The sequence below is a fragment of the Amblyomma mixtum genome, chromosome 7, assembly GCF_055824585.1.
Source record: "Amblyomma mixtum isolate Tamu chromosome 7, ASM5582458v1, whole genome shotgun sequence".
In the NCBI taxonomy this organism is placed as follows: domain Eukaryota; kingdom Metazoa; phylum Arthropoda; class Arachnida; order Ixodida; family Ixodidae; genus Amblyomma; species Amblyomma mixtum.
Genome location: NC_143018.1, coordinates 96,697,718 through 96,724,828, shown reverse-complemented (window position 1 = coordinate 96,724,828; position 27,111 = coordinate 96,697,718). Strand labels below are relative to the sequence as shown.

Genomic DNA, 27,111 nt, shown 5'->3' with positions numbered 1-27,111 from the left:
ACAACCTCCACAGAGAGCTGAGACGCCAGTCCCCGCCTCCACAGCCCGACTTGAATCGAGCGCAAGCCGCCTTGCTCCGCAGGTTGCAGACACACTACATCCTTAGCAATTCTAGACTTTCACTCATCACACACGGGGAATGCGACCCCATCTGCCAAAATTGTTACCAGGGAAAAATCGCTACCCAGGCACACATCCTCTGGGGTTTAGCGGAAAATCCGCCCACTCGAACCTTACTGCCAGCTCCCTCCGAAGAAGGATGGAACCAACTCCTCAGAAGGCCACACAACAGCATCCAACTGGCACTCCTTTCGTGTGCCCAGGAAGTCGCCCCCGCCTAGGGGCCACACCAAGGTCGCCTGCCCTATATCCCGCCAATCTATGGCAATAAATTTGTTTCTCTCTCTTGAGGTCATCGTTCCAAAATTATTACGCGTGCCTTTGACTTCCTCGTCACTACTTCAAACTGCCGGCATATGGCCATTGCGGTGGTGAATACTTTCCGGGAGCTCCGGGAGGTGCACCTTACAAACCAGTACACGTGCCTGTCGCTAACGGAGTCGGGTCGCCGCCTTCAAGCTCGACTCCATATCCAGCACTCCACTCCCATGGAAGACAGGTTTCACATCCCAGAACTGTGGAGACGTACCCTCCACGTGCGGCCTCTTCCAGCCAACATGTCACACGAAGACCATAACGGTCGGCGCCTGGCACGAGCGGAAGCGCTAGCCCGACGTTATGACAATAAAACAGGTGTATACTACGTCGACGCCTCGGGTCTTCACCACGGGGGATGGTACACGGTCTTGGTAGTTCACAACAGCAACACAGTTAACAGCCTCACCTTCAGAGCCCGTAGTAGAGAGAGGGTGTGGTAGATGGTCCTTGGCGATCACGAAATGAACAAGGGAGGGGAAAACTTCAGGTAGTGCAACAATAGCAGAAGAGGTCGCGATTGCTCTCGCGGCAAGTGGCTGACACCTACCACATGGTTTGGGCTTGCCAGCGCAACTGAGCTCTCTCCCCCTACCCGAACCCTACCAGAGAGGAATGGGAGGTGGCTCTGCTTGGCTGGTTCGACCTTCAGGCCCAAAAGGCTTTGGTCAAGAGGGCTAAGCTGGCGGCTTCGACCAATGGGGTCCCACAATAGGGACTCCACCCATTGCGGGGCTCTTTAAGAGAGCCTCACCTCTTTTATTAAATAAAGGCTTTTCATCATCATCATCATCATCATCATCATCTCCCATTCCGATTGCGCACGCATCTCGAGCACGATGACAACGGGAACCGCCCAGAGCAGGGCTCGGCTGCTGCCTACAAATGAGAGCTCGACGACGACCAGCTTCAGTGGACACGGCGGCACCGTCGTGACTATGTCACCCAACGTACCGTTGTATGTGCAGGTTAGTCATTCGAAATATGGCTTCTATAGCGACGACCTCTGTCTTATAGTGTTGCCGTGTCCACACCTTGTGTTACGCTGCTTTTTGGAGTGTTTCTCGTTGGCGGGTTTGTTGCTGAAATTATCCGGCGATGTGGAGGAAAATCCCGGTCCAGTGACAGAAGAAATGTTCACAGAACTAATCCAGAACCAAAAGGAGATTCTGTCAAAACTCACTGAGGTCCAGGTTAATCAAGCTTCCTCTGAAACAAGAATGCTTGAAATGCAAGGTCGCCTTCTTGCAATTGAAAGGAAACTAGAAACCTTGGATGATACTCAGAGCAGGCTCGCAAACATGGAAACGGTTGTTGACAAGTGGGATGATATGTCCCGCCTTGCTAAACAGGTTGATGAACTAGATAACCGTTCTCGAAGAAATAATTTGATTATTAGAGGTGTAATTGAAGACGAAAATGAAAACGAAGTGACATTGAAGAAGAAAGTGACAGAGAAATTTGTAGCGATATCCTTAAGGTGAGTGTATGTTCCATTGAAAGAATCCACCGGTTTGGCAGGTATTCACCCGAAGGAAATCGCCCGATTATCTTCAGAGTTGGGGACTATAGGGAAAAAGTAAAAATTTTGATTAATTGTACTAAACTTAAAAATTCAGGAATAAGCATTAGTGAAGATTACTCCAAACGAGTAGTGGAAATTAGGAAACAGCTTTGGGATTCAAGTGCAGAAGAAAGAAAAGATGGCAATAAGGGCAAACTTGTTTTTGATAAACTAAAACTGAACAACGTGCTGTATGGCTGGAACGAAGTTAAGAATGACAGATACAGAATTTCCAGCACCACCGGAAGTGGCAACAAGTGACACGAACAAAGCAAGCAGAATGAGTTTAAGATAGTGACTATAAATGCACGGGGCATATTAAACAAATCCGACTCACTGGAAGTAATAGCTATGGAACATGAACCTGACGTTATTGGGATAACGGAGACATGGTTACATAAGAATATAAAGGACGCCGAGTTCGTGCCAGGTGTATATAAAGCATTCAGAAAGGACCGAGAAGAAAGAGGTGGTGGCGTAGCCATACTGGTCAAGCAAAATGTTTTGTGTACTGTCCTGCATCAATCGGGCGATAATGAAGCGGTATGGATCAAAACTGAGCTTACCAATCAAACCGTTTATATTGGAGGGGTATACAGACCACCAAATTCCTCACTTGACGTAATTACCAATATAAGGGAATTTATGGAAAGAAATATTAGAGGAGGAGAAGGAGTGATTCTCCTAGGCGATTTTAATTTACCGGGAATTAATTGGAGCTCCTACGCACCCGGGGAGATGGATGTGGCAAGCTCTGAACAACTTTTGGACTTGGTATTTTGTTATGATTTAGTGCAAATAGTAACCGAATTCACAAGACTGTGACACAACATCATCTATTCTTAATTTAATTTTTGTGTCTCATGGCTTAATAAGGCACTTGACAGATTGTCATGTTGAGGATGGATTATCAGATCATAAAATGGCAATAGCTTCATTCAATATGTCACCATCTATCTCATCATCTGAACCAATAAGAGAGGTTTTGAATTTTCAGTTCTCGGATGATGTCAGTGTGCTAGATTATCTTGAATCTTCTTTTGATGAATTCATGTACCTCTATCACTCAGAACTGAGCACTGATGCTTTGTGGAGTTTCTTTTCCAATGCCGTGACCCATTGTATCGAGCACTTTATACCAAAGAATAAAAAGAAGAGCAGGCGCAGGAATCCATGGATTAACAGAGAAATTATCCATTCGAAAAGGAAAATTCAGCCGAAACGAAAAGCATGTTCCCAAAATTGCAATGTGGGTGACACAGCTTGTATTCGCCGCATGAGACATGACTTGAAACACCAAATTAGAGAGTCAAAAAACCGTTTTTTCAATGTTACACTGAGGAAGTTTCTGTGCGAGGCACCGGCGAAATTTTGGAGGTATGTTAATCCATCAACCAAGCAACACTGTTCAAATGCTGAGGTTAACACTCAAGAAAGCAGTGTACAATTCAACCTTTTAGTTTTCTTCTGTTTTTACGAAGGATGATGGCACGTTGCCAGGCCATTATGACTTCTCTACCCGTCCTCCCATTTCAGATACTGTGATAACAGAAGAAGGTGTTCTGAACCTGTTACTGAATATTAACACAAAAAAAAGCCCCGGACCAGATGGTATACCTAATGCATTTTTAGTCAGGTATGCTGAGTGGGTGTCTAAGTTCCTTACGAAAATATTTATTTCGTCTGTTAGCAATGGTTACTTCCCTTCCGCATGGAAACTAGCCAGAATAGTGCCAATCCATAAAACCGGGAACACTCAGACTTTAGCAATTACCGACCAATTTCTCTCACGAGTACGTGTTCTAAGCTACTAGAACATATCATGACCAAACACTTATCGAACTATTTAGAAACGTATAACTTGTTATCACCGCTACAACATGGTTTTCGTAAAGGTTTGTCTACGATTACACAGTTAGTTGAGCTAGTTCATGATATTTCACAAACAATTAATTCCCGCGGACAGATCGACTTAATTTCCCTAGATTTCTCCAAAGGTTGTGACAAAGTTTCCCACCCTAAACTTCTACTTAAAATCAATACTATGTTTAAAAATTCCAAACTAACGACATGGTTTACTTCGTATTTAGAGTGCCGCCACCAGTACGTTGAAATAGACGGACATACGTCCAGCTTATTACCGGTTTTATCTGGTGTACCACAGGGCAGTGTCCTTGGACCGCTTTTATTTCTTATTTTTATTAATGACTTACCAAGCCTTGTTTCTGTCCCTATAAGATTATTCGCCGACGATTGTGTTATTTACAATAGAATAAATTTTCCCCGTGATCACATGAACATACAACACAGCCTAGACAATATTACTAAATGGTGCGATGACTGGCAAATGACCATTAATCCCTCGAAATCTGTTTGTATGTCTACCACTAGGAAGAAAACTACCTCAGAATTTCCTTACCGTATTCGTAATAATGTGCTCGGAAGGGTAGATGAACACAAGTGTTTGGGACTAATATTTACTAGCGACTTTAGATGGAATAGGCACGTAGAGGAAACATGCAACAAGGCTAATAAAGTGCTGTGGAGTCTGAGGCGCCACTTACATAGTACAACTCCTGAAATTAACAACTTGGCTTATAGAGCACTAGTTAGACCTATAATTGAATACACTAAAATTGTCTGGGATCCTCACACGCAAAAAAACTGTAACAAACTAGAAAGGATTCAGAGGTTAGCCTCTCGATTCATATTTAATAAATACCGCCGAGTTCACTCCCCCTCAGAGCTGTGTCACCTTGCAGACCTTCCCAAGTTAGAATTAATGACCAAATTCGACAGGCTAAAGTTTCTGTTCCTTATTATCAGTAAGGCAATTAAAATCAATAGGACCAATTATTTCGACATTCGTTCTAATGAATCATCTAGACATCGCCATAGCATGTATATTCCGCCTCCAGTAACTCGTAAAGATGCATTTAAATATAGTTTCTTCCGCAGAGCAATAAAAGAATGGAACATGCTTCCCGATTCCGTAGTTCAATCTTCCTCGCTCAGTGCATTTATGGTTAATTTAGACTCTTCTATTTATTCCGGGAGCGCGGTGTGCTAACATGACTGGGTTAAGTCCGTGTATTGTGTTTCGTGTCTTTATATAGTGTTTTACTGTGTAGTTGCTTTTGAGTGTGCGTGATTATGTTTTTTGTTGCTTTCTTCTACAATGTAATAGGGCACTTTGTACACTTCTCTCGTCCTCTTTAATGACTTGCTACGTGTACAATGCGCTTGATGACATATTTGTTGGTATTTTTGCTTTCTTTTTTTCCTACCACTCCTTTAATGACCCTTCAATAGGGTTAACAGTATAAATAAACAAACAAACAAACATAATCACCGACTCGCGGCGGGCCTGTCGGAGCGTCGAACAAGGCTGCACTCCCTTCCTAGCCTTTCGAATCTACCCAAATTGCATACGGGATACGGACCCCGCACACCGTTACCTTATATGAACCCCTGCTCATCAGGGGTTGGTAGAAAACGAGGCAGCAGACGCAGCCGCCCGCGTGCTCTCAAACCGGGCTGTTTTCTCCTCCCCACGCAATCAGGAACCCGATCCTAATCCGACCTATATCTTCAAATATGTTACAACTTGTTATCAAGACAGTCATCGCCTTTACCCTCGCCCATGTAATGGCCTGAACAAGGCGGATGACCGGCTTCATCTCCGCCTTCTCACCAATACGTTTCTGTGCCTGGCAGCACTAAACGATTTTGACCCCTCCTTTAACGGCAGCTGCCCGCACTGTAGTGAGGTGTCTTCTGACACCTATCATATGGCGTGGGCCTGTTCCTCCAGCCCGGCTATTCCGCTCGTCCCCAAACCTACCCGGGGGGAATGGGAGGCGACCCTGCTCGGCTGCCACGACTTACAGGCCCTACAAACCTTAGTCGGGCGCGCCCGGGCGGCGGCCACCGCCACTGGGGCCCCATACTAGGGAGCACCAGCTAGTGTTTGTAAGGATCAGTCTCTTAAGGGCTGATCCAAACATACCTCCTGTTGCATCGTGGTGGAGCAGCGCAAAGGACGGGACACACGAAACAAGGAAGGACGTACACAGGCGGTGTGTACGTCCACAGCGCCTGTGTACGTCCTTCCTTGTTTCTTGTGTCCCGTCATTTGCGCTGCTCCACCACGATGCATCCTTGCTTCGTAATCCGCCCCGCTTCTTGGCCATGCTTTCGTAACGAGTACAATCCTCTACTCAACTCCCTACTTCCACCTGCGCGAACACGATGATGACCAACTGGAGGTCATCCTGGGGAAAGTCATCAAGCGGGCTCTCGATCTCCCGGTCACCACGTCCAACCAGAGACTTCTGACCTTGGGCGTGGTGAACACATTCCGGGAGCTTCGAGAAGCCCATTAGTCAACCAATACACGCGTCTTGCACAGACCACGTCCGGTCGCCGCCTCTTGAACCGGCTACACATCAAACACGACTGCCACATTGAGGAAAGGGAGAGAGTGCCAGAACCCTGGAGACGCGCCCTCCGGGTCCGACCCCTTCCCCGCAACATGTCGAGAGAAGACCATAGCGGTCGTCGCCAGGCGCGCGCGGAAGCGTTGACGCGATACTATGGTAACCAAGAACATGTGTATTACGTAGACGTTGCCGGCCCACACCACGGGGGGTGGTACACGGCCGCAGTCGTACACAACACAAACACAGTTAACGGGCTCACTTTCAAAGCCTACAGCGCAACACACGCGGAGGAGATTGCCATTGCTCTGGCTCTCACGAATCCCAAGTCAAAACACATCATCACCGACTCGCGAGGGGCCTGTCGGAACTACGAGTTGGGCTGGGCTCCCCCGCTTGCCTGGCGCATACTGGAATATAGCTGTCGATCTGAAGATCCAACTCCACGCAACCTGATTTGGGCCCCCGGTCACCAGGGACTCCAGGGAAACGAACAGGCCGATCAGGCCGCCCGCGCACTCTCTCACCGGGCTATCTCCCTGTCCTTGGAAGGGTACTCCCAATCAGACAATCTGGCCATTACATTCAAACAAATCACCGATTACTACAAGGAGGAGCACCGGCGCTACCCGGCCCCTTGTAAGGGTCTGGATCGCGCTGACGAGCGCCTCCTCATCAAAATTCTCACTAACACTGTACTGTGCCCGGCGGTGCTTAAACATTTCAATACATCCTTTGATGGCACGTGCCAGTTCTGTGGGGAGGTGTCTGACACCTTCCACATGGTTTGGGCGTGTCAATCTAACCCATCTATCCCCCCCAACCCCAACTCCACCAGAGAGGAATGGGAGGCGGCCCTGCTCGGCTGTCAAGATCTAAAGAGCCAAAAGGCCTTGGTTCAACGGACGCGGGCGACGTTGCTTGCCAATGGGTCCCCGGAATAGGGGCTCCACCTAGTACTGTGAGGGGAAAGGGCCAATAGGGTCCTACCCCAATCACCTTTCTGTAAAAATTTAATTGCCCATAAATGTTTTTCACCACCACCACGATGCAACAGTACCAACTAGCCCAGCAACTTGCTCATCTGATACATCCTGTCCCTTTTTAATAAATGTTTTCACCACCACCACCAGACGGCGCTCTCAAGTGTGTAGAGGGAGTGGTGCGGCAGTGGATTAAGGCGCCTACTCTGTTGTTGTTGTTGTTGTTGCGACTGAGAAAAGGTTGAAAAAAAAATGCCCGAGCCTGCCGACTGTCTCAAGCCGAACCACCGCCGCTGCCACGTGCAGATAGATGAGAGTTCAAAGATAAGATTAAAGAGAAAATAAAAAAAGACCCGGGTCGCAACAACCACGTCCGCCGAAGCGGACGCTGGCTGAAAAAACAGTTAAGCCCCTACTCTCGCGGTGGTAGGTAGTTTAAGAATAGGTGGCTCGAAGTTTTGGTGTTTGGTTTGGTTTAGAGGAAAGGAAATGGAGCAGTAACTGTCTCACATATCTCGGTGGACACCCGAACCACACCGTTAAGGGAAGGGATAAGGGAGGGAATGAAAGAAGACAGGAAGAAGAGGTGCCGTATTGGAGGTCTGCGCGCTGACATTGCAAAGCACATGGGCGCATTTTGCGTTTCGCCTCCATCGAAACACTGCGGTCGTGGTCGGGTTCGATCCCGGGTACTCCGGCTTAGTAGACCAGCAGGGTGTCTTGTTGGCCAGGTTTGACATTCTGAACATCGTAGCGCTGACAGACGAGTTGTTAGTGAGTGCAGCGCCCTGTGTGTCTCGTCCTTCCTTCGTCCCTCGTCTGCCAGCGTTGCAATGTTCAGTAGACGACCGCATAACCACTGAGCCACTGTGGAGGGTAAGTTTTGGTGGCCCCAAGAAGTTTCGGGCATTGGAGTGCGCATGCTCGAAACGGCAGCCCGCCTTGCGTCTTGGGGTAACTTGAGCGGGAAATATTATTTTGCTGAAATAGCGTCCGCCTAAACGCCGTTTACCTTCTGGCAACAAGGCGGCGGCAGTCCAAGCTGGGTGTTTCGCTTCGCCACCGATTCGGTGCTGCCGCTACACATGTGTGTCGCCTTCAACGCAGTCGAAATGCGCATAAAGCTTTCGCTTTCTCTGAACATGTCTGCACCACAGAAGTTTAGCCATAAAACGCGCCAAATTTTCAGATTGCTACATTGCTTCTAAACCTGCTAGGCTTAGCGAGTACACGTCGTCCGATGGGAGTTTGCTTTCAGCTACGTCGCAGTGGTGCCTACCTGCAATATTAATGTTGGTTCAAACCAAATATGTAAATTGGCGACGGCTCTAGTAAAGCTAGTTAAACAACCCCTCTCCACTAGCAAATTGGAAATCCTCTTATGGCGCGGTTCTGGTGTCCACGGAGATATATGAGAAAGATACACTCTTAGAACTAAAGGAGTACAGAGGAGTGCCCAGAACACACTTTGGAGGAGTATTCGCTTGTCCCATATTCCACTCCTTTTTCCAGAATAAAATTACTCCCTCTGGACAAAGAGTGATTGAACACCTACTCATGGAGTACTGTCCTACTCCTGCAATAGAGTACAGGCACTCCTCCGAGGGAGTAAAGCTACCACATTCAAGCAGCATCCTATTACTCTTTCAGGTGGAGTTCCAGGACTCCGTTCATTAAGAGTGACTGTACTCCTTCAAGGAGTATCAGCCCAGATGTTATTTTACTCCTTCGAAAGGAGTTTCACTTGTTTTCAATGTATCCTACCAATTTTCTGATTTCACATATTCTTCAGAGCAAGTTATTCATATCTTTTGCAGGATCCACCTGCTCTACATCTACAAAAGAGTAATGAGCAAAATGGATTGTGATCTTTGAGCAGAATAATTTTTTGCTCATACAACTACTTTATGGCTACACTACAGTTTGCACATTAGTATGGTGCTCAGTCTGTGTTGGGAATAACAATGCTGCAATAAATAGTGCCACAAATGTACAACACTCATGACTTTTTATTTTTCACTCATTGCTGCAATTGTTGTGGCTGCCCGAAACACACTCGGGAGGCGCTCACTGGGATCAAGTCCCATTAGCGTTTCAAGAAGCAGACAGGTCCGCTTTGCTTTTGGGGTGTACTTGACATTGAATGCCCAGAACACCGCCAAAAGCAAAGCGAACCCATCTACTAAATCCACCGCAGTGAGCTGTAATCGCTCAAAGGAAACCAGGATGCTAGAAGATTCTGCAGCTTGCTCGGCCGAGTGAAGGACCTTCGGGTACATATGCATTTCTCCAGGTGCCTGCAAATATGAACGACAATAATGCAAGAAAGGGTCAAATTCAATGCCCTTTTCATATTATCCTGCATATAACCCCATGAAAAAAGAATGAAACTAGAATGTAGTGATCGTGTGCGTCATGTTGCCACTAATGTGCACCTAAGGCAGTAACATATTGTGACCAAGTGCAGACACCTTTCATTGCAAACCTTTATTCACAGCTACAATTTTATGAAGCTCAATACAATTATCACTGCACTAGTCCTTTCAAAAGCTGTGTGCAAGTAAAAGAAGCACATATTTACCAAATGAAAATTGCAACATGAGCAAGCTCTTCTGCAATTATCAACATGATCAGCCTGACTACGCCTACTGCAGGGCAAAGGCCTCTCCCATGTCTCACCAATTAACCCTGTCCTTTGCCAGCTGCGGCCACCATATCCCCGCAAACTCCTTAATCTCATCCGCCCACCTAACTTTCTGCCACCCCCTGCTACGCTTGCCATCTCTTGGAATCCACTCCGTTGCCCTTAAGGACCAGCGGTTATCTTGCCTTCGCATTACATGCACTGCCCAAGCCCAATTCTTCCTCTTGATTTCAACTAGGATGTCATTAACCCGCGTTTGTTCCCTCACCCACTCCGCCCTGTTCCGATCTCTTAACGTTACACCTATCATTTCTTTTTCCATAGCTCATTGTGTTGTCCTTAACTTAAGCTGAACCCTCTTCGTTAGCCTCCACGTTTCTGCTCCATAGGTGACTACCAGTAAGATACAAGTGCGGCATACTTTTCTCTTGAGGGATATTGGAAAACTGCCATTCATGATCTGAGAGAACCTGCCATATTCGCTCCACCCCATTCATATTCTGCTAGTTATTTCCCTCTCATGATCCGGATCAGCGGTCACTGCCAGCCCTAAGTAAATGCATTCCCTTATCACTTTGTCATTGCTAAAACCACACCTATTATGCATGATGGTTGCTTGTGACATAATACATTGTGCAATTTAAAATATATAGTAACCTTGAATCTGGAAAACACTTTAACCAATGACAGTTTTCTCGCTGAAGAGAAATGGCTGTTGCAGTTTCTCTTTCTCAGACACCATTAACTGAATTTCATGCTCTAAAAATTGTGAAGGAAAAATTATAAATTTTCATCTTAAAGGTACAGACAAAAAATTTCAGTTGCAGATTTTTTTTCTTTTTAATGATGCATAAGGCATTACTATCCATGGATAACCACACAGCATTTGCCTATGAATGCTGAATAATTTGTAATTAAATATCTCCTCTCTCCTGCTTCACTTTTAAAAACTGAGCAATGGCAATGGCATCAAAGGTCAGTATAAGCCAGGTGAGGCATGAGGAAAACTGCAATATAATTGCTGCCTCTTCATTCATTGTGATTCTAACTCTTAAGGCGGGCTGGCTTTAGCATAGCAACTAATTAAAACGATGAAGTAGCGATATCATAGCTTTTTTTGTGCCTTCCATGACCTATACTGAACACTGATGTAATAGCGATTGCTATGCTATTGAAACTGAAACAGGCAAGAAAAGAAATCTGATTGTAATTATTTAGTAATCACAGGCGAATACCATGCAACAATTCTATGCATACGAATGCCCAGCACGTCGCTACAAAGAACACACATAACCAAAAATTTGTTTATACTCATTTAAGGTAATACTACTTCCCATGCAAGAACACGACAGCTTTGTGTAAAGTTTTTGCTTTCATAATAATTAAATCTATCAAATGGCAACTTAGACAAAGCATGTCTGCTCTTTATAAGCACGCAATACTGACGTTGTTTGACACTAGCATTTGGCATGAACGAGAACTGTGATTACTTTGCACATTATGTGCCAGTTCATACCATTATGCACAGTTTAGATTTGCAAATGTAATATGTAATTGCTATGACTGCCACACTAGTGCACTGCAAGCCAATGAAGCTGTCTTGCATTTGCAATGTGCTCACTACTTTTACGCAACACTGATCACTTCAGTATATCTGCACCGTCCTGTTAGACGACCACGGGATAGCTAAAATTAAGGCTACTTTATGTGATGGAAACCAATGACTAGACAACAAAGATGAAAAGCCTCAACCACTGTCCTGGTGCTGGGATGTCTAATAAGAGCCCAGAAAGACTCGGTTTCAATATGCCAAACCCTCTGCATAACTCTACCCTGTGCGAAAATACCCCACCCCACCCTAGCTTAATTTCTGTCCACGTGCAGAAGACACTGGGAGACCATGTGCAGCATGCGATCTGGGCATGAAAACTTGCTACAAGTGAATCATTTGTAATCAAATTACTGGGCCTTTACTTAAGCCAGAAACTCAAGCACTCATCAGAGCAATCCTATAAGGAAGGAAATGTGAACCAGCAAGAATATTCCACTGCACAAAAAACCAGGTTACATTTATATGTCACTATTTTGAAGCATTAAGTCTTAGAAGCAAAAAAGCAGGTGCATACCAGCTGAGCAATGATTGCAGCAGGGCTTTCCTTGACTAGTCGTGGTATAGCCATCAAGACTTCTGCAGCATAGTGATCTGCAGCAAAAAAAGGAACTTAACAATATACGTGGACCGCATGCAAACAGTACAGATCTTTACATGGCTGAAAGAAAGTATTGAGTGATGAGCCACAATGCTGAAAACCACACAGAGCTCCCTGTTCATGGCTAGGTATGGCAAGCTCCACTGGCATGCATCATTTGGAAATCTACCAAAACAAACAGCAAAGGACATGCAGTTAACCCCTCAAAACAGATGCTTCCAAGGCTCACTGCACCTGTTATAAATATTACCCTAAATATTGCAGTCAAGCTGCCCGTGTACTGTTCTGTCAGTGTAATATTGTGGTCGACGATTGCCATGGGCTCAAGATTACACGCGCATCCAAATTCTACTCTAAACTATCACAGAGCCAGATTACGATAGCAACAGGCATATGTAGTCACCTGGCAGCCTCCCAGGAAGAGTGCAGTGGAAAGTGCCTACGCATGCTGAACACAGTTGCTATTTGTGGATTTTTTTCCCCATATTACAAGCTCTCAAGTTGGGGCGTGTGGCCTTTAGTTGAGTATAAATGTTGTCCTGTTTTCCCTGCATGGCTGATGAGACTGACAAGGCTTTTTGAGGGATTGCATGTCATAACACGTTTCCCTTTTGTCAATAACCAAAATCTGCCTATCATTTCTTGCCATCCTGTTTGAAAGACATTTGTTGTTTGCCTCTGGCATTCGATGCACTCATCAGAGCATTCTTTTTGCCTCCTCACCAACACCGTTGAGCATTTAGCCTTCACAACGACCTCTATTTGTGCTCTTTCAGCCACTTGCACAGCTTTTCATGAGGCATTTCCTTGCATTTTCAGTTTGTCAATGAAAGTGGCCACACACAGATGCACAATGAGGATGAATAAATGAAGTGGAGTTCACTAATTCAAGCGTATTAATTGCCTGGGGAGATGAAGATCACAAATATAATTCATTTGCCTTAACGGTACTTACTTCTTAAGATTTAAACAAACGAAAATAACACAATAAAAATGAAAACTACTGTTCGATACAACTCAAGATCAGAGTGGGAAATCCCCTCACAAGAGACCCCCCCAACCAGTGGCAGTGATCCGCTGTTATGACGTTGCAATCAACTTTTTGATCCTGTCAGGCCACAAGCTGTTGGCTGGCAGGTGCAAGCCGACTGAGTGTGATGTCATGCTGCACTGCAACAGTGTAAGAAGCCAGCGCCACACTGCGGCTCCATAAGACGCACGGGGTGGCGGATGAGGAAGAGAAAAAGGAAAATGATATGTGGCAGAGAGAACGCGTGGCAAAGTAGAGGAAGAGCGCGGTCTGCGACGGATGTGTACGAGCTCTGCCGGCTCCCCGAGTTCCCAGGCTTGGGCATCAGCCGCAGCCGTCCGGGTGACCAGACCCAGACAGGCGTCATCGGGAGCCTCAGCCACCAGAACCAGGCGCCTCTCTTCCTCTCCGCTGCATACCCCGGCTACCTGACCTGGGGGCGTGCCCGGAGTACACCAGGTGCCTAAAGACTGCCCTGACGCCCAGCCACACCTCCTCGCTCTATGCACCAGGCTCATCACTGGGACACAAAAGAAACTTAAGTGTGCTTTTCCTTTTTAACTCTCTTCTCGCAACTGTTTTGTTTTCCCTTTCTTTTTCTTCTTTGTTCTCTTGTCTCTTGGTTTTTTTTTTCTCGTTTCATTTCAATACTTAAATAAGAGTTTCCTTTCCTGCAAATGCCGCCTCCTTTATTTCTCTCCTTCAACTCATGAATTTTAATGCGTAAATTTGACCTGAAGTCTTTCCCCTCAAAAATTAAAATTCATGAGTTAAAGGAAAGAAATAAAGGAGGCGGCATTTGCAGGAAAGAAAACTCTTATTTAAGTATTGAAATTAAACGAGAAAAAAAAACCAAGAGACAAGAGAACAAAGAGGAAAAAGAAAGGGAAAACAAAACAGTTGCGAGAAGAGAGTTAAAAAGGAAAAGCACACTTACGTTTCTTTTGTGTCCCAGTGATGAGCCTGGTGCATAGAGTGAGGAGGTGTGGCTGGGCGTCAGGGCAGTCTTTAGGCACCTGGTGTACTCCGGGCACGCCCCCAGGTCAGGCAGGCCGGGTATGCAGCGGAGGGGAAGAGAGGCGGCCCGTGTTGAGAAGCTGTGGGCTGGGAGGGGAGAGAGGCACCTGGTTCTGGTGGCTGAGGCTCCCAATGACGGCTGTCCGGGTCTGGTCACCCGGACGGCTGCGGCTGATGCCCAAGCCTGGGTACTCGGGGAGCCGGTAGAGCTCGTACACATCCGTCCCCGACCGCCCTCTTCCTCTTCTCTCCCGTTCTCTCTGCCAAGTATCACTTTCCTTTTTCTTTTCGTCCACCCCCCACCGTGCGTCTTATGTAGCCGCAGTGTGGCGCTGGCTCCTTGCAGACTGTAGGCCAGCCACAATGGTTGGAAGGCCTCATTTCAGAAAATTTGCCGCTGTGTTCTTGGGTTAAGTGATAAGAGACAACAGCAAAGCATAAAACTTAATTCTAAACTTGTATGTTAAGAAGCGCCTGAAACATGCATTAAAACTGCTATTGGAAACACATGCAATAACTTTTCTTAACATGCTTTTTGAGAGGTAAGTAAGAATAAGAAGCTAGTGACAAAGAGAGTTAGTGCATGCAGATGTGTTTCACGCTGAAAAGCGCAGGTCCACAGGTAGAAGGGTGTGATGAGTAGACTTGATATGGAATGCAGGGAAGCATGGTCAGCCTGTGAAAATAAAACAGTAGTGTCAGTAGCCGCAACTTTTAAGAGATGGCACCTTTCAAAGTTTTTGCTGGGCATAAGTGATGCTAAATGCTTATTATGGCTGCTTCACAAGACTTTAGTTTGGACAGGCTCTAATTTGCTCCCTGAACGTACTAATATGATTGTTCCATGAGATTAGATGCATTTTGAACACTAAAGCTTTCAAGACTGCTACTGAAAGACTGATGCCATTAAATGTTCAGTACAGCACAACAACCTCAGTAGAGAGGCTGGCATCATGACTAGTTTTATCTTTTTCCTAATGTCAATTAGATATTCAGACCACATGGAAAGCTCACACTCATTGTCGAAGTCTTGTACTGTATGCTTGCTTCTGCAAGCTAAAGCCAGTATTGTTTCACCGTATTTTTCCAGAAGTTCACACATTTTTTGTTTCCCATTCACACCAGTCAGCCTCTGGAACTCGCTGTGGAGCTGAAAAGGACAAAAGAGAGGCCATGGTTCAGCATTTACTTACATTGGATGTTGTTCTTAAAACATTACTGAGTAGCTGCATGAACTACACTTGTATTTAGGCTACCCTCTTTAACTACTGAGTTAGTGAATGCTGATTAGTGAATGCAGAGACCGGAGCCAGTGTTCGCGTCTCAGCCATGAAAGAGTTTTAGTTCAGAAAAAATGTTTCTGTCAATATAGCCATTATGAAAAGGCTGGCTTTTTAATTCTCTTCGTTTAAATAAGCATACTGATTCAGGAATAGTAAAAGGTATGAAAAAGTTGTACAATCAACAAGGACAGGTTATAGGGACTTGCTGGCACCAAGCTACCACGTGTTTTAAGTTCAGTCTTGCACACAAAATATGCCCATACACAACGGCTGTTAAATTAGAGTTAAAAGAAAAAAGTCAACAGAAAAAGAACCATGCCAGTAGGAGGTGAAGCACATAAAAAATGGCATGTTCTTCCTCATTATTGCAGGTAATGCATTAAAAGTGAAATAAAAAGCTCCATAAGAACAGCGACCACCTTATAATGACATGGTGCAGCACGCATATGAAAACCGAAGCCAGAAAGTAAGCAGGTGTTGAAAACAAATCCCAAACCAAACTTAAAATTAATTTCAAAAATGAAAAACAAATAATGGCACTGCAAAAGAAGATAAAACTATGAATTTAAATTTGTTTTAGAAGAGGTGCTTGTCATGGTTATTTTCCTTGCCAGGCTTTAGTTTCATTATGCATGTGTAGCACTGCCATTGTAAGCTGGTCTCTATTCTTATCGAACCTTAGTCTTTGTTCCATCCTTGCACAATGCTCTAAGAATGCAAAACATGGCATTTTTTAAAATTTATTTTGCTCTAAACAGCTACACTTCCTATACTTTCTAGCATCACTGTAAAAAAATTCATAGCATATCAATTAAAGCACAGTAAAATGTAAGATGGCATTGGCACTTAGTGACAGCAGCTTATTCATGCAATCAAGAAAGATGTTGCACTCGCCTCTCGCTCAGTGCCTAGGGCTGGGTATACATCAAGTAGTTCTTCCAAAGCTGGTTTTTTTTTTATGTAATCCCTTCGAATCTGAAAACTTTTATCCATCGACTGTCTGATCTTCTCGGCATTCCCACCTGCCATGCGGATTTCTTTTTTCATCAGTTCAATGTGCCCTGCAAGGCTTCTTTCGTCATCAGAATGCAAAAAAGGGGCATTCCAAAACACTCTCTGCAAATTAAAAAGCAGACATGACACATGCGTTTACATACAAAAGGTATCACAAAAGACTTAATTCAGCAGTAAAGTTCCACTGAGGTTTATGATTGGCTTTAGACCATGCCTATCGTGTGGCTGCTGGGCTAAAATTTTCAAAATAGCTGTACAATTTCTCTGTTATAGTACGCATTACAACTGCAGCCCTTATGTGAAATTGCTGACTACTACCGACGTCCTCCTACCGCGCCAAGCTTAGACTACATAGAATGGACATGACAAAGAGAAGAAGTCCAGAATTCCAAATAAAATTTCATTAAATGCACAATAATTTATGTAGACCACTTTGACAAGGGGGCAGCCATGTTAGAGACATGGTGATCCAGTTATGAATATTATACCGAAAGAAAACAACTTGTCGAATAAGGACACAAGATCCACATGAGCGCTAACTGAAATTTTACTTACGTACAAGATGAGTAAATAGGCAGCAGGAAGGAGCGGAAAAATGTGGATTGGTGCGTGGTCACCAGGAAGCAGTGTAGTCACGTCAAAGAGTGAAAAGATTATAAAGGATGGCGCAAAACTGAAGTTAAAAGCAATAAGAATCGACAATATAAAGGGCTGTGACAGGTAAAGAACTTTGAAGAAGGTTAAAACGATCATGGCGAAACGCCGGGGAAAAAAGTGAAAATTGTAAAGGCACAAAAGAGAACGAAAAAAAAAGAAAAGAAAAAAAAGAAATGTTTACCGCTGGACAAGATTTCACTTCACGTTAACACAGATCACTAGGTAGCCATCCTGGGCGACACCACCAGAGAAGTGCAACAAAACAATTGCATAAAAGTTTGCTTACAGACAACACATGATGCACATGAAATGGCAACAAAAGATGGTGCAGTGCTCATGCATTCCTGTAGTGGGGTAGTCCAGGCTTAGCACAGACCGGACTACAAGCTTATCTTTTATACTTTTACTAAAGCAGAAACCAATATTTTAATAAAAAGACATGATTCGGAGGGTGTGTTTACCTTTCTTTCAAGGAACTGCGGTCCCTCAGTACTGGTCACATCCTCCCCACTGGCAGAATTGTGTTCTTTTGCTTTTCGCCTTTTCGCATCCACTTCAATGAAGCCTGCTGGGAGTTTTCTTCTGGTATTTTTAGCTTTGAACTTTAGGGCAGTCTGCCATGTGAACTGCAAAGTTGTTTTTTTTTTTAAATGAAGACAGATCAGTAAATCAGTACTTTCGCTTACATCAAGAATATAACAAGCAGTAATTGACACAGTAAAATGCCATATTTGAGAAACAAGGTATTCTGTGCAGCCAAGGACTTGTACGTCCAGACACAGATGCAGAAGCAAATTAAGAAAAAGAAAAGTTGCATGATATTTCTTTTAGGCTACTTGCATCAGTGAAGAAAAGTCAGCCCGAAAATTTCAGAGTACAAAAAAGAAGCGCAGAAAGTCCAATTATTTTGTTGTGCAACTAAGCGAACATTAAGAAACAAAAATATGTGCAATGATGAACTGCAGCCAATGGAAGGCAGCGCATTTTTGCTTTTCATAAGTAACTGCATTCAACTGTCATTCATTTAAACTAAGAAGCTTGATTTGGAAACCCACCCAACACACAATTGCTTTCAGTTGCTAGCAATTTATTATTCTTTATCACCGACTAGTTCCAAGGAGATAAAGGCAATCAAACATGTTGTAGTCTTAATCAAAAAAGGGCAATTTCAGCAAGCTTAAAGTCGCATTGAGAAAAACTGCAGCAGCATTCAATTTTTGTTCTTAGTAAAATTCAAACGTTTGGTTCTTGTGGCTCTGCTAACATTTCTTGGTCAAAAAAGATATCCAATACAGAGAAATTCGATCTTGAAAATGAAATATTTTCACTGCAACTCAGCATAAACTTGTGATGATGACACTGTGACTATTATGCGGACTTCGTGAACCCTGACTGGAAATGCATGGGTGTGCACTATCATTTCAGAGGTGAAAGAAAAAAAGTAAGATAATCAGACTAACGTCATTGCAGGTTGCTTGAGAAAGCGACCAGTGGCATTGAGACTTGTCTGTATTTCATTTTTTGGTCTTCCCTAGATTATGGGAGCGGTGCATTCAGTGAAAGTTGTCTCTCATTAAAATATGCAAATCAATTGACTCAGGCTATCTAACATTGGCCTTCACTGTTTCTTAAAAATGCACAAGCATTTTCCATTGCTTACACATGTTTCTGTAAAAGATTCAAAGCCAGTATGCTAGTATCAGGCATCTGTTAAATCTGCACATTGGATGGTCATGGATGTCGTACAAGCAGACTTTTCATGAGCTCAGACTTAAGAGAAATTACTGCTGCTGTGCAATTAAGTCAGATGAAATCCTAGATAAGCTGCGGACTGAAAACAGTTACGAATGCACAGCTTGAACATATCACAGATGCCACTTACATGCATCACTCATAATTTCCACTCCTGAAAAGAAGCCAACCTCAAGACTATGACAGTGAGCTAAATTCCACAGTCACTATAATATCAGTACTACGTAATTTGATTTTACAAAGCACCAGATCTTCGGTAATGATAACTATGTGACATGTACACTGTCAATGACTTATTTACATTACTCACCTCATTATTTCATGAGTTTGGTTAAAGTGTCAGTTCTAAATTTCGTGAAGCAAAACTGGCAGGCCACTTAGTGCTCCTTTCTTCCCTACATACTACACCTAACAAGCTGTTTGGAATGCTGTGAAGTCTGTGGCAATATGAGCCAATTCGAACGCTGTGCACTGCGAAACATGTTCCTCCGCATCTCACCCCACAACTCGCGGCTCAATCACTGGGAAGGAAAGAACACCAGTGACCAGCTGTGCTGAGCAGGAAGCTGGGCTGACTCGGCAGACCCCATGCTGACGAACGGCAGTGCACCGTTTCACAGCCAGCCTCTGCTGTGCTGCGTTCGTGTGAACTTTCTTTGCTAATTTAATCAGTGAATGAAACACTCTCTGTACTTTCAAGGCAACATCCCTAATTACACTTTCTATTACTGCAATAACTGTTTGAAAAAAGAGTCACAACGCCACTCAAATAGTTAATGACTATTGGTTTCCTTCCTCAGCCCTGAGAGCTAGAACTTTCAATGTGCGGCAAAAACAACTTGTGAGATAAAGAATAAATGTGCAAGCTCTTGGATGCTGCATAGGCAGGAAAGTGGCTCAGCAATGCATCATGCCTCGTTCTTGTTGCAGTGGTCGTAACAGAAATTCGGCAGAATACATAAAGAGAAAAGCACCAATGGCTGTTATTCCTGAAAGGGGACATTTCTCAAAGTAATCCAAATGCCTGCAAAACCCTCTCAAAGTAATCCAAATGCCTGCAAAGCTCTGTATTTTGAACAAAGACCTAAACATTCTTTTTTATGGCAAACTGATTCACATAGCAAATACAATTTGTTTTGCCAAAGCCACCACGAGCTGACAGCTTTTATGCTCGTTGCAGCTGCTTTAGAGAGGAGAGGCACTCAACACAATGGAAAAAAAAGAACAAACTTAAGCAGTCAGTAGGTAAGATTACTTTTCAACTGCTACCTGTCAGCACTCACCGACTGAACAAGTTAGCCATGAGGAGAGAAGGGAACCATTTTTAGAAATTTGGAAAGAGAGAGCTCATGAGGAGTTATTGCCACATTTTTTTTAATAAAGGAACAACATGCCAATCTCAGACACATCTCGTCTGCAATATTTTGCCTCGAATTATTCGTGGGAACAATTTTTGCAACTTATGTGATTTATAAAAACTTGAAAAACAGATCACAAAAATAATTTATTTACAGCATAGAGGTCCAAACTGTCCAACCACTTAAAGACAACTGTGAGGAAACAAGAAAACTACTCACATGTCCTTCACCATAGGCATCCCTCAGCTGGGGATATCGCAGCACAAGTTCTTTTGCTACCTGAGCATACAGAGGTCCTGGGTACCTGCAACAACCAAAAGTATAGCGACAATCTCGCCCCTATACAGACTTAATAGTTCTAAGTTCTCATCCCTCCTCATCTGGGCACATGGGGCAGTTGAATTTAGATGAAAAGATTTTGGAGGCTTCCCCCTTTTCAAGTAATGTGACACTCGTCACCCAGCCAATGTATACATATCCTACTTTTCATACGCAGCCTTGGGCCAAAGGTTTGTACAGCAATGACAATGGCTCGATTCCCTTATCATGACTAAAAACTATGGATTGGATGCATATAAGGAAGCAGCAAGCAGGGGAATCACTGCTGCGACCCAGAACGAGGAATTAGTCCTGACAATAGCCCACTGCCTAGAAACAAGTAGGCGAATGACAGCTAAAAATGGCAGCCTACCACCAAATGACTAGACGTTTTAAATGCCGTGTGCTATTCACAGGCGTGCAGAGTGGTAAAAACATTTGTACATAGGAAGTCTGAAGTTCCCACACATACATTGAGTGCATTCCATTAATGCTGCAGCTATTTATGCAAGGCTGGATATTTAATACATATATCTAAGCATGATCACCTGCTGCTTTAATGCGTCTTGAATGTATTCTTTGAGCAGCAGCATCAAGGTATTTTATCGCATTGCGGTAGCCCAGATTGGAATATGAGTGTTGAATTTAAAAATACCATAAAGAGCAACAATTCTTTTAATAAGCACTTTAAAGATGATAAAATAACCCTTATATTTAGGTTGATAAGCCGAAGTACCCTCACACACAATTATACATGCAGTTAATTGTTCACTTACAATGTATATGATGACATCTCAAACCACAGCCAATCCACGATACGCTTTCGTAGAGCATAAGGGACGTCGCCCTGCTTGCAAAGAGACAGCTGAGCTCTAATGTCAATTGGTGTCCTTGGAAAAGTGAATGGCACCATTGCTTTTTGCTGATAATGGTTTCCTGATGATGCAGCCATTGTCTCTGGTTTATCATTGCATTCAGACACTGCAATGAACGAGGCAACCCTAGACAGAAAGCCACATGAAGGGAAAAAGAAACAAAATCAGAAATGGAAAATGCAAACAGAATAAAGGTTACAGACAGGACCATGATGGCTATTATGACAATAGACATATATAACTTGATCACAGTTGCCTTCTTGTTACTGTATATGCTTGTGAGCAAGGCACTCTGGCTAGACACAATCGATGAGTACTGTCGTCAGCACGCTTAACACGAACGCTGGAGCACGTGCCCTCCACTGACATTAGCGCCGCTGGGCGCTGGCCACTGCGGCTGAGACAATATTAAAGTGGAAGCAGGGCACGAGCTGTCTCCAACTTCCAGAAACACACCATGCAGCATGGTCTTGGACTCAGCGCCCAGCGCTCAGGGGCTGTGATACCACTTGATTGTACACTTGTACACTTGGGCTGGTCACTGTGCATACAGGGTGGTCCACCTCAGACTGCAAAAAAGTTTAAAAATTGCCTTTTTGAGTTAGAAGAGCGCTTTTTTCGGCACAGCATTGTCAGCGGTGGAGTATATTGGAATATCGCTAAGACATGCCGACTAGCAGGCTGGTTAACTAATATTGAATAGTTATCTTTTAACTATTACAGTTAGGGTCCTTAATTATTGACAGGCATGTAGCCCACCATAAGTAATATCCATATCAGTTTTAGAATTTCGAAACTACAGTTACCCTTGACGCTGTTGCCCATCACATTTTGGCTACATCACGTCAAAATCCATGCACTTTTGAGAAGCTTGCACACAAAGCAACCTCTGCAGTGCACTAACTCGTCGAAATATCCAAAATTTGTTGGGCCACAATGGTGAGGTTTGCCGCATCTTCGAAATTCTAAAAACTGATATGGACATTACTTACAGCAGACTACACGCCTGTCAATAAATAAGGAGCCTAACAGCAATAATTAACAAGTTAACTATTCAATATGGGTGAGCCAGCCAGGTAGTTAGCATATCCTAGCTGTATTCTGATGTACTACACTGCTGACAATGGTATGCCGAAAAAAAAGCGCGCTTCTAACACAAAAAGCCTATTTTTAAAAATTGTGTACAGTCTCAGGTGAAACACCTTGTATACAAAAGGCTTCAAAGCACAATATATAGGAAACAGCAGATGACTGCAACAAAAAAGTGCTTCTAAATTGTAAAACAAAGCAGCTACATTAACAAGCCACTCAACTTGTGTGCGTACAACTTCCAAATATACCAGCTTTTTTCCACAGCACTTTTGAAACATACTAAAATAACTTTTACTATTGTGCCCTCTCAAATGCTTCCACAATGATGCATCTGCCATGGTAGAGGCATTTTTAACCTTCATGACAACCTCATAGCAGTGGCCACCCGTAGTGACAACAATGCAAAGTAAGACATGAGTGACTGATGCTACACAGCTGTGCTACGCTCACGCAGCCATATACACTCGTGCCTTGTTAATACGACCACCATTAATATGGACAACTTAAACTACGAACAGTTTTTCTGGAAACCAAATTTTCCAATATATTTCCGCCTTGTTAACATAGAAACTTGCTGTCCAGACAATAGAAGGGGGAAAATGCACAGAGCCTAATGGGGCCCATGCATTTTTGCCATGTTAATATAGATTGTGATAGAACCAAATCTCTACTGCCCCGATCAGATGTTTAATTTTATGCATTTCGACTGCAGGACACCAGAGGAAAGCTGAGAAAAAGTGTAAACGACTAAGCGATGGCCCTTTTCTTTCGTTCTTTCATGCTTTACAATACGAAGTTGCCCCGTTGGTGCACCTTAATTAACCGTATCCCATGAGTGGCTGAGAAGAAAACACTCTCTGCAGCTTGTGCCTTGCAGAAAGCCACATTCAGCCGCTTTCAGCTGAACAAGTGGCAATATGCTGTTAAACTGATCATTGGCTGGAAGGAAGTGTTGGAGAAGTCTGCACTGAATTCCAGAGCCACACGCTGCACAAACGCAACAGCAACATATCAGTCCTCACAATAACCAAATTAACCATATTATGCATTCGCAAGCATAAATAATTCATGTAAGATTAAAAAGTGACAGCAATAACTAACCCACATGCACACAGCACACAAGGTAGCAGCTGAGCTGCATTATTCATGCCAAACCACACAGTGATAGGTCATGCACCTGTGGAGCTGTGACTGAGCTTATCATTTTTCTTGTCACAACTACATTCACCTCAGGATAGACATTTAATTGTAGTAGCTCTTTTGCATAAAGAAAGAGTGCAGGTGACAAATATGACTTTCTTAGGCTGCTTACATAGGTTTATCTGAAATGGTACATATGCCCCACTTCAGGTGATACCCATGGCACGCTACATTTCTGCCGCCCTGCTACCTGGCAAGTTCTGTCCCAGTGTGAACTTGTCCAGCACATTTAGTTGCTCTGCCCTTTAATATAAGTAGGCAAATTCTGACGAAGTAATCGAAACAGGAAAAATCACAAAAAGAAAGCGGCTCCTAAACGACTTGTTATTTGCCTCATCAGGTTGTACAGTTTATGCAGGCAAATAAAGTGGCGCTTATCTCAACAAAACTTTTCTGCTGATAACATCAGTGGTAGTAGCACACTCTTTGAGAACGCTTGCGGAAGGAGAACACACTTGCGACACTTACGAGCTTCCTGCGGCTTCGTCTGAAGGGGTGCCTTCGGCAACCAAACATATATCAACTACCCTGATTTTGCAGCCGTCTTCTAATACTGTGTTCTCGTCGACGTCGACATGCGTGTCGAACGCCTTGCTGTACACCTGAAAGTGGAAAGAATAAAACTAATGCCCTGGCCATACCACTACTCCCTCGGGTGTGACAGTAAAGGCCGGTGTATGTGCGCGATGATAAAAAAAAATCAGCAGCTGTCACAAAATTAATGCACAAGAATTCATGCGCAAGAAACTGTGGTTAAAGCACTTCCAGAACAAATCTGTTTGCACTTATTTATGACAACGAGAACTGCTCAGAGCTGCGCTTTCAAAAATTCAGGCGCTTTAGACACAAACGTAGCTTCCGCGTATGCATGTCTTGTAGCACCAACGCTTCAGAATTGAAGCGGCCGGTGAATATGGTCAGGAAAAAGCAAATAGAGAGCACTTGGATTTATAAGAAAAGCTACCTTGCACAATTAGCAATTTCGCGACAGTTCCTTCGAAACAGTGACGCGTACTGGTTGCGGTATACCGAAGCAATATACCTAGCAATTAAATGTGCGCTTTGTTAACGCGCGGGATTCTGTGGCGGCAATGCTATAGCTTCAATTACGAAAACCTAACGCTGCAAAAATTGAGTTTTCAAAATACGTGCGAATGCAGAATACACTTTCGCGCGCATTTAGAACTTTCAGTTGTGAAACAAAGTCAACGAACCGTACCTGAATGATCGCATTGTCACCCACGGACTTCAACGACGAGTGCGCCTTAAAAGCCACTTGCAGGTCACTTCTTTTGGTGCCGCACACGGAAATCAAAAAGTTCGAAGGTCCGCGGCTAACGAGGCATTGGATAGCCATGGCCGAGCCAGCGCTGCCAGGTAACGGCAGCGGTAACGGTGCAGCGGAGAGAGCGGGGAAAAACGCGCGCGAAACCAGCCAACACAACCAGCGCGGCATCAAAGTTGAGTAAGCAGAGCCGCAGTTACGCCGCGCAAAATGGGAAATTGTTATGATGAAAAAATGTTATGATGCAATTTAAGTTACTAGACTTCTGTTCAAACTATTGAATAAACAGTTAGTAAAATTAAAGCGGTTATGGTTATTGAAACTTCAGATATAAAGTTTGAAAGAGCGGTAGGCAGTTTCGTATGTTTTACAGTTACCAGCGCGACGGATGCCGGAGATAGAAAGATAGATAGAGGGAGAAGATAGACAGATAGATAGAGGGAGAAAAGCTTTTTCTTTTATTATTCGTGCTGTTTGCCATTAGACATAAGGAAAAGGGAAAGAAAGTTATAAAAAAAAGAAAAGCTTTCACACGCGCCCATGGCCATTTGGCCAAGGGCAGATACAAGCGAAAGAGAGAAATTGTTTCTCCTTCTAGACGCGTTCAAAATGGCGGCTCCGCCGCAGGTGCTGCTGTATCGCTGTCAGAAATGTGCGTTTTTCGACACAAAGTACATGCTTCTTTTAGCGCATATTCGTGACGCGCATAGCTGGGAGCCGAACTTCCGCGTAACGTGCGGTATTGAGGGGTGCCCAAAAACGTACGCCATTGTTGATTCCCTGAAAAAGCATGTCTACCGATGTCACCGGAGCGTTGTTGGCATCGACGCGCTGCCGCAAGACTCTGGCAATGCCTACAGTAGCCGCACGGATATCGGCAGTGAAGACCAGGTGGGAGCAGAGCCTTCTCAACAGTCTCCGCCTTCAGCAGACACCAGTAACGTCACTGCTGATGAAGTCTATAACGACGCGTCGCTCGAAAGCCACCGTCGTGCAAGCGGAGATGCTGCTTTCGCGCAGTTCCTTGCTCGAATGCCAAAGAAACTGTGCTCATATTTCTTTAAACTCACGGAAGAGCACAAAATCCCGTACTCGGCAGCAAAGAATGTTTTCGCCGACTTCAGGTACCTATTGAAAGAAACGCTGCACGGTTTCTCTATTGCAGTTCAAAACTACTTGCCACCAAGTTTCAGTTTGAATGAAGAGATTACTAAGCTCCTCAGCTGTGACTTTGTCGACGAGATGTTTTCGTGCTGTCGATCCAGTTACACCCGAGAACTGTTTGCCAAGCAGAATATGCCATACACAGCACCACAACAGCACAAGTTCACCCCACAAAGTGTACCAACGTTTCAGTATGTGCCAATAACAAGAGCGCTGAAGAATGTCCTTGAAGTGCCGGATATTGCCAACATAGTTTTCTACCCTTCACCTTCGCAGTCATCTGCATCACATTACCAGGAAGGCACTGAAATCCTGAATGATTTCAGAGATGGAACAATCTATAAAAACAACTTGAAGGACGTGCTCACCACTTCAGAAGCGGATACTATTTTTTTGTCTATGTATGCTGATGAAGTTGAAATTTGTAATCCTTTAGGGTCCAAGAGAGGCCTACATAAGCTTTTTCTTGTCTACTTTACTATTCTGAACATTCCTGCTGCTTATCGCTCACAACTCAAAGCCATTCACCTTGTGCTTGTAGCTCGGTTCAAAGATGTGAACAGGCATGGCCACAACAAGGTTTTCTCACCTTTAATAAATGATCTGCAGCGGCTAGAAAGTGAAGGCCTCACACTGCAAACAGAAAGTGGTGTCATTCAAGCAAAAGTTGTGGTGCTTGCTTTTTGTGGAGACAACCTCTCGATGCATAGTATAGGTGGATTTAGTGGTTCGTTTTCAAGGGGGAGGATCTGCCGTTTCTGCATGGCACATTCTGAAGACATACAATGCAT

The 27,111-nt window shown here is 44.1% G+C and overlaps 1 protein-coding gene and 1 pseudogene across 1 annotated transcript; one reads left to right on the top strand and one right to left on the bottom strand.

Moving 5' to 3' along the window:
* The first annotated feature begins 1,274 nt into the window (after positions 1-1,274).
* LOC149336918 (uncharacterized) lies at positions 1,275-2,260 on the top strand (annotated as a pseudogene).
* A 7,170-nt stretch (positions 2,261-9,430) lies between these two features.
* On the bottom strand, positions 9,431-26,887 carry LOC149336917 (uncharacterized). The gene is made up of 8 exons (XM_089554273.1): positions 26,832-26,887; positions 21,481-21,705; positions 20,606-20,690; positions 17,738-17,902; positions 16,500-16,721; positions 15,337-15,472; positions 12,192-12,268; positions 9,431-9,718 (listed from the first exon to the last, which is right to left on the bottom strand). The coding sequence occupies exons 1-8, from the start codon at positions 26,885-26,887 to the stop codon at positions 9,431-9,433; spliced, it is 1,254 nt and encodes a 417-aa protein (XP_089410399.1).
* Between the last annotated feature and the right edge of the window lie 224 nt (positions 26,888-27,111).

Excerpts from the sequence above, each read along its gene's own strand:
- LOC149336917 (XM_089554273.1), bottom strand. The coding sequence starts at position 26,887 with ATGCCTGTTCACATCTTTGAACCGAGCTACAAGCACAAGGTGAATGGC. Across the intron at positions 17,903-20,605 it reads ATGCCTATGGTGAAGGACAT|TTCACATGGCAGACTGCCCT; the intron begins GTGAGTAGTTTT and ends ACAACTTTGCAG. Across the intron at positions 12,269-15,336 it reads ACAAGACTTCGACAATGAGT|ATCACTATGCTGCAGAAGTC; the intron begins GTGAGCTTTCCA and ends TTTTTGCTGCAG.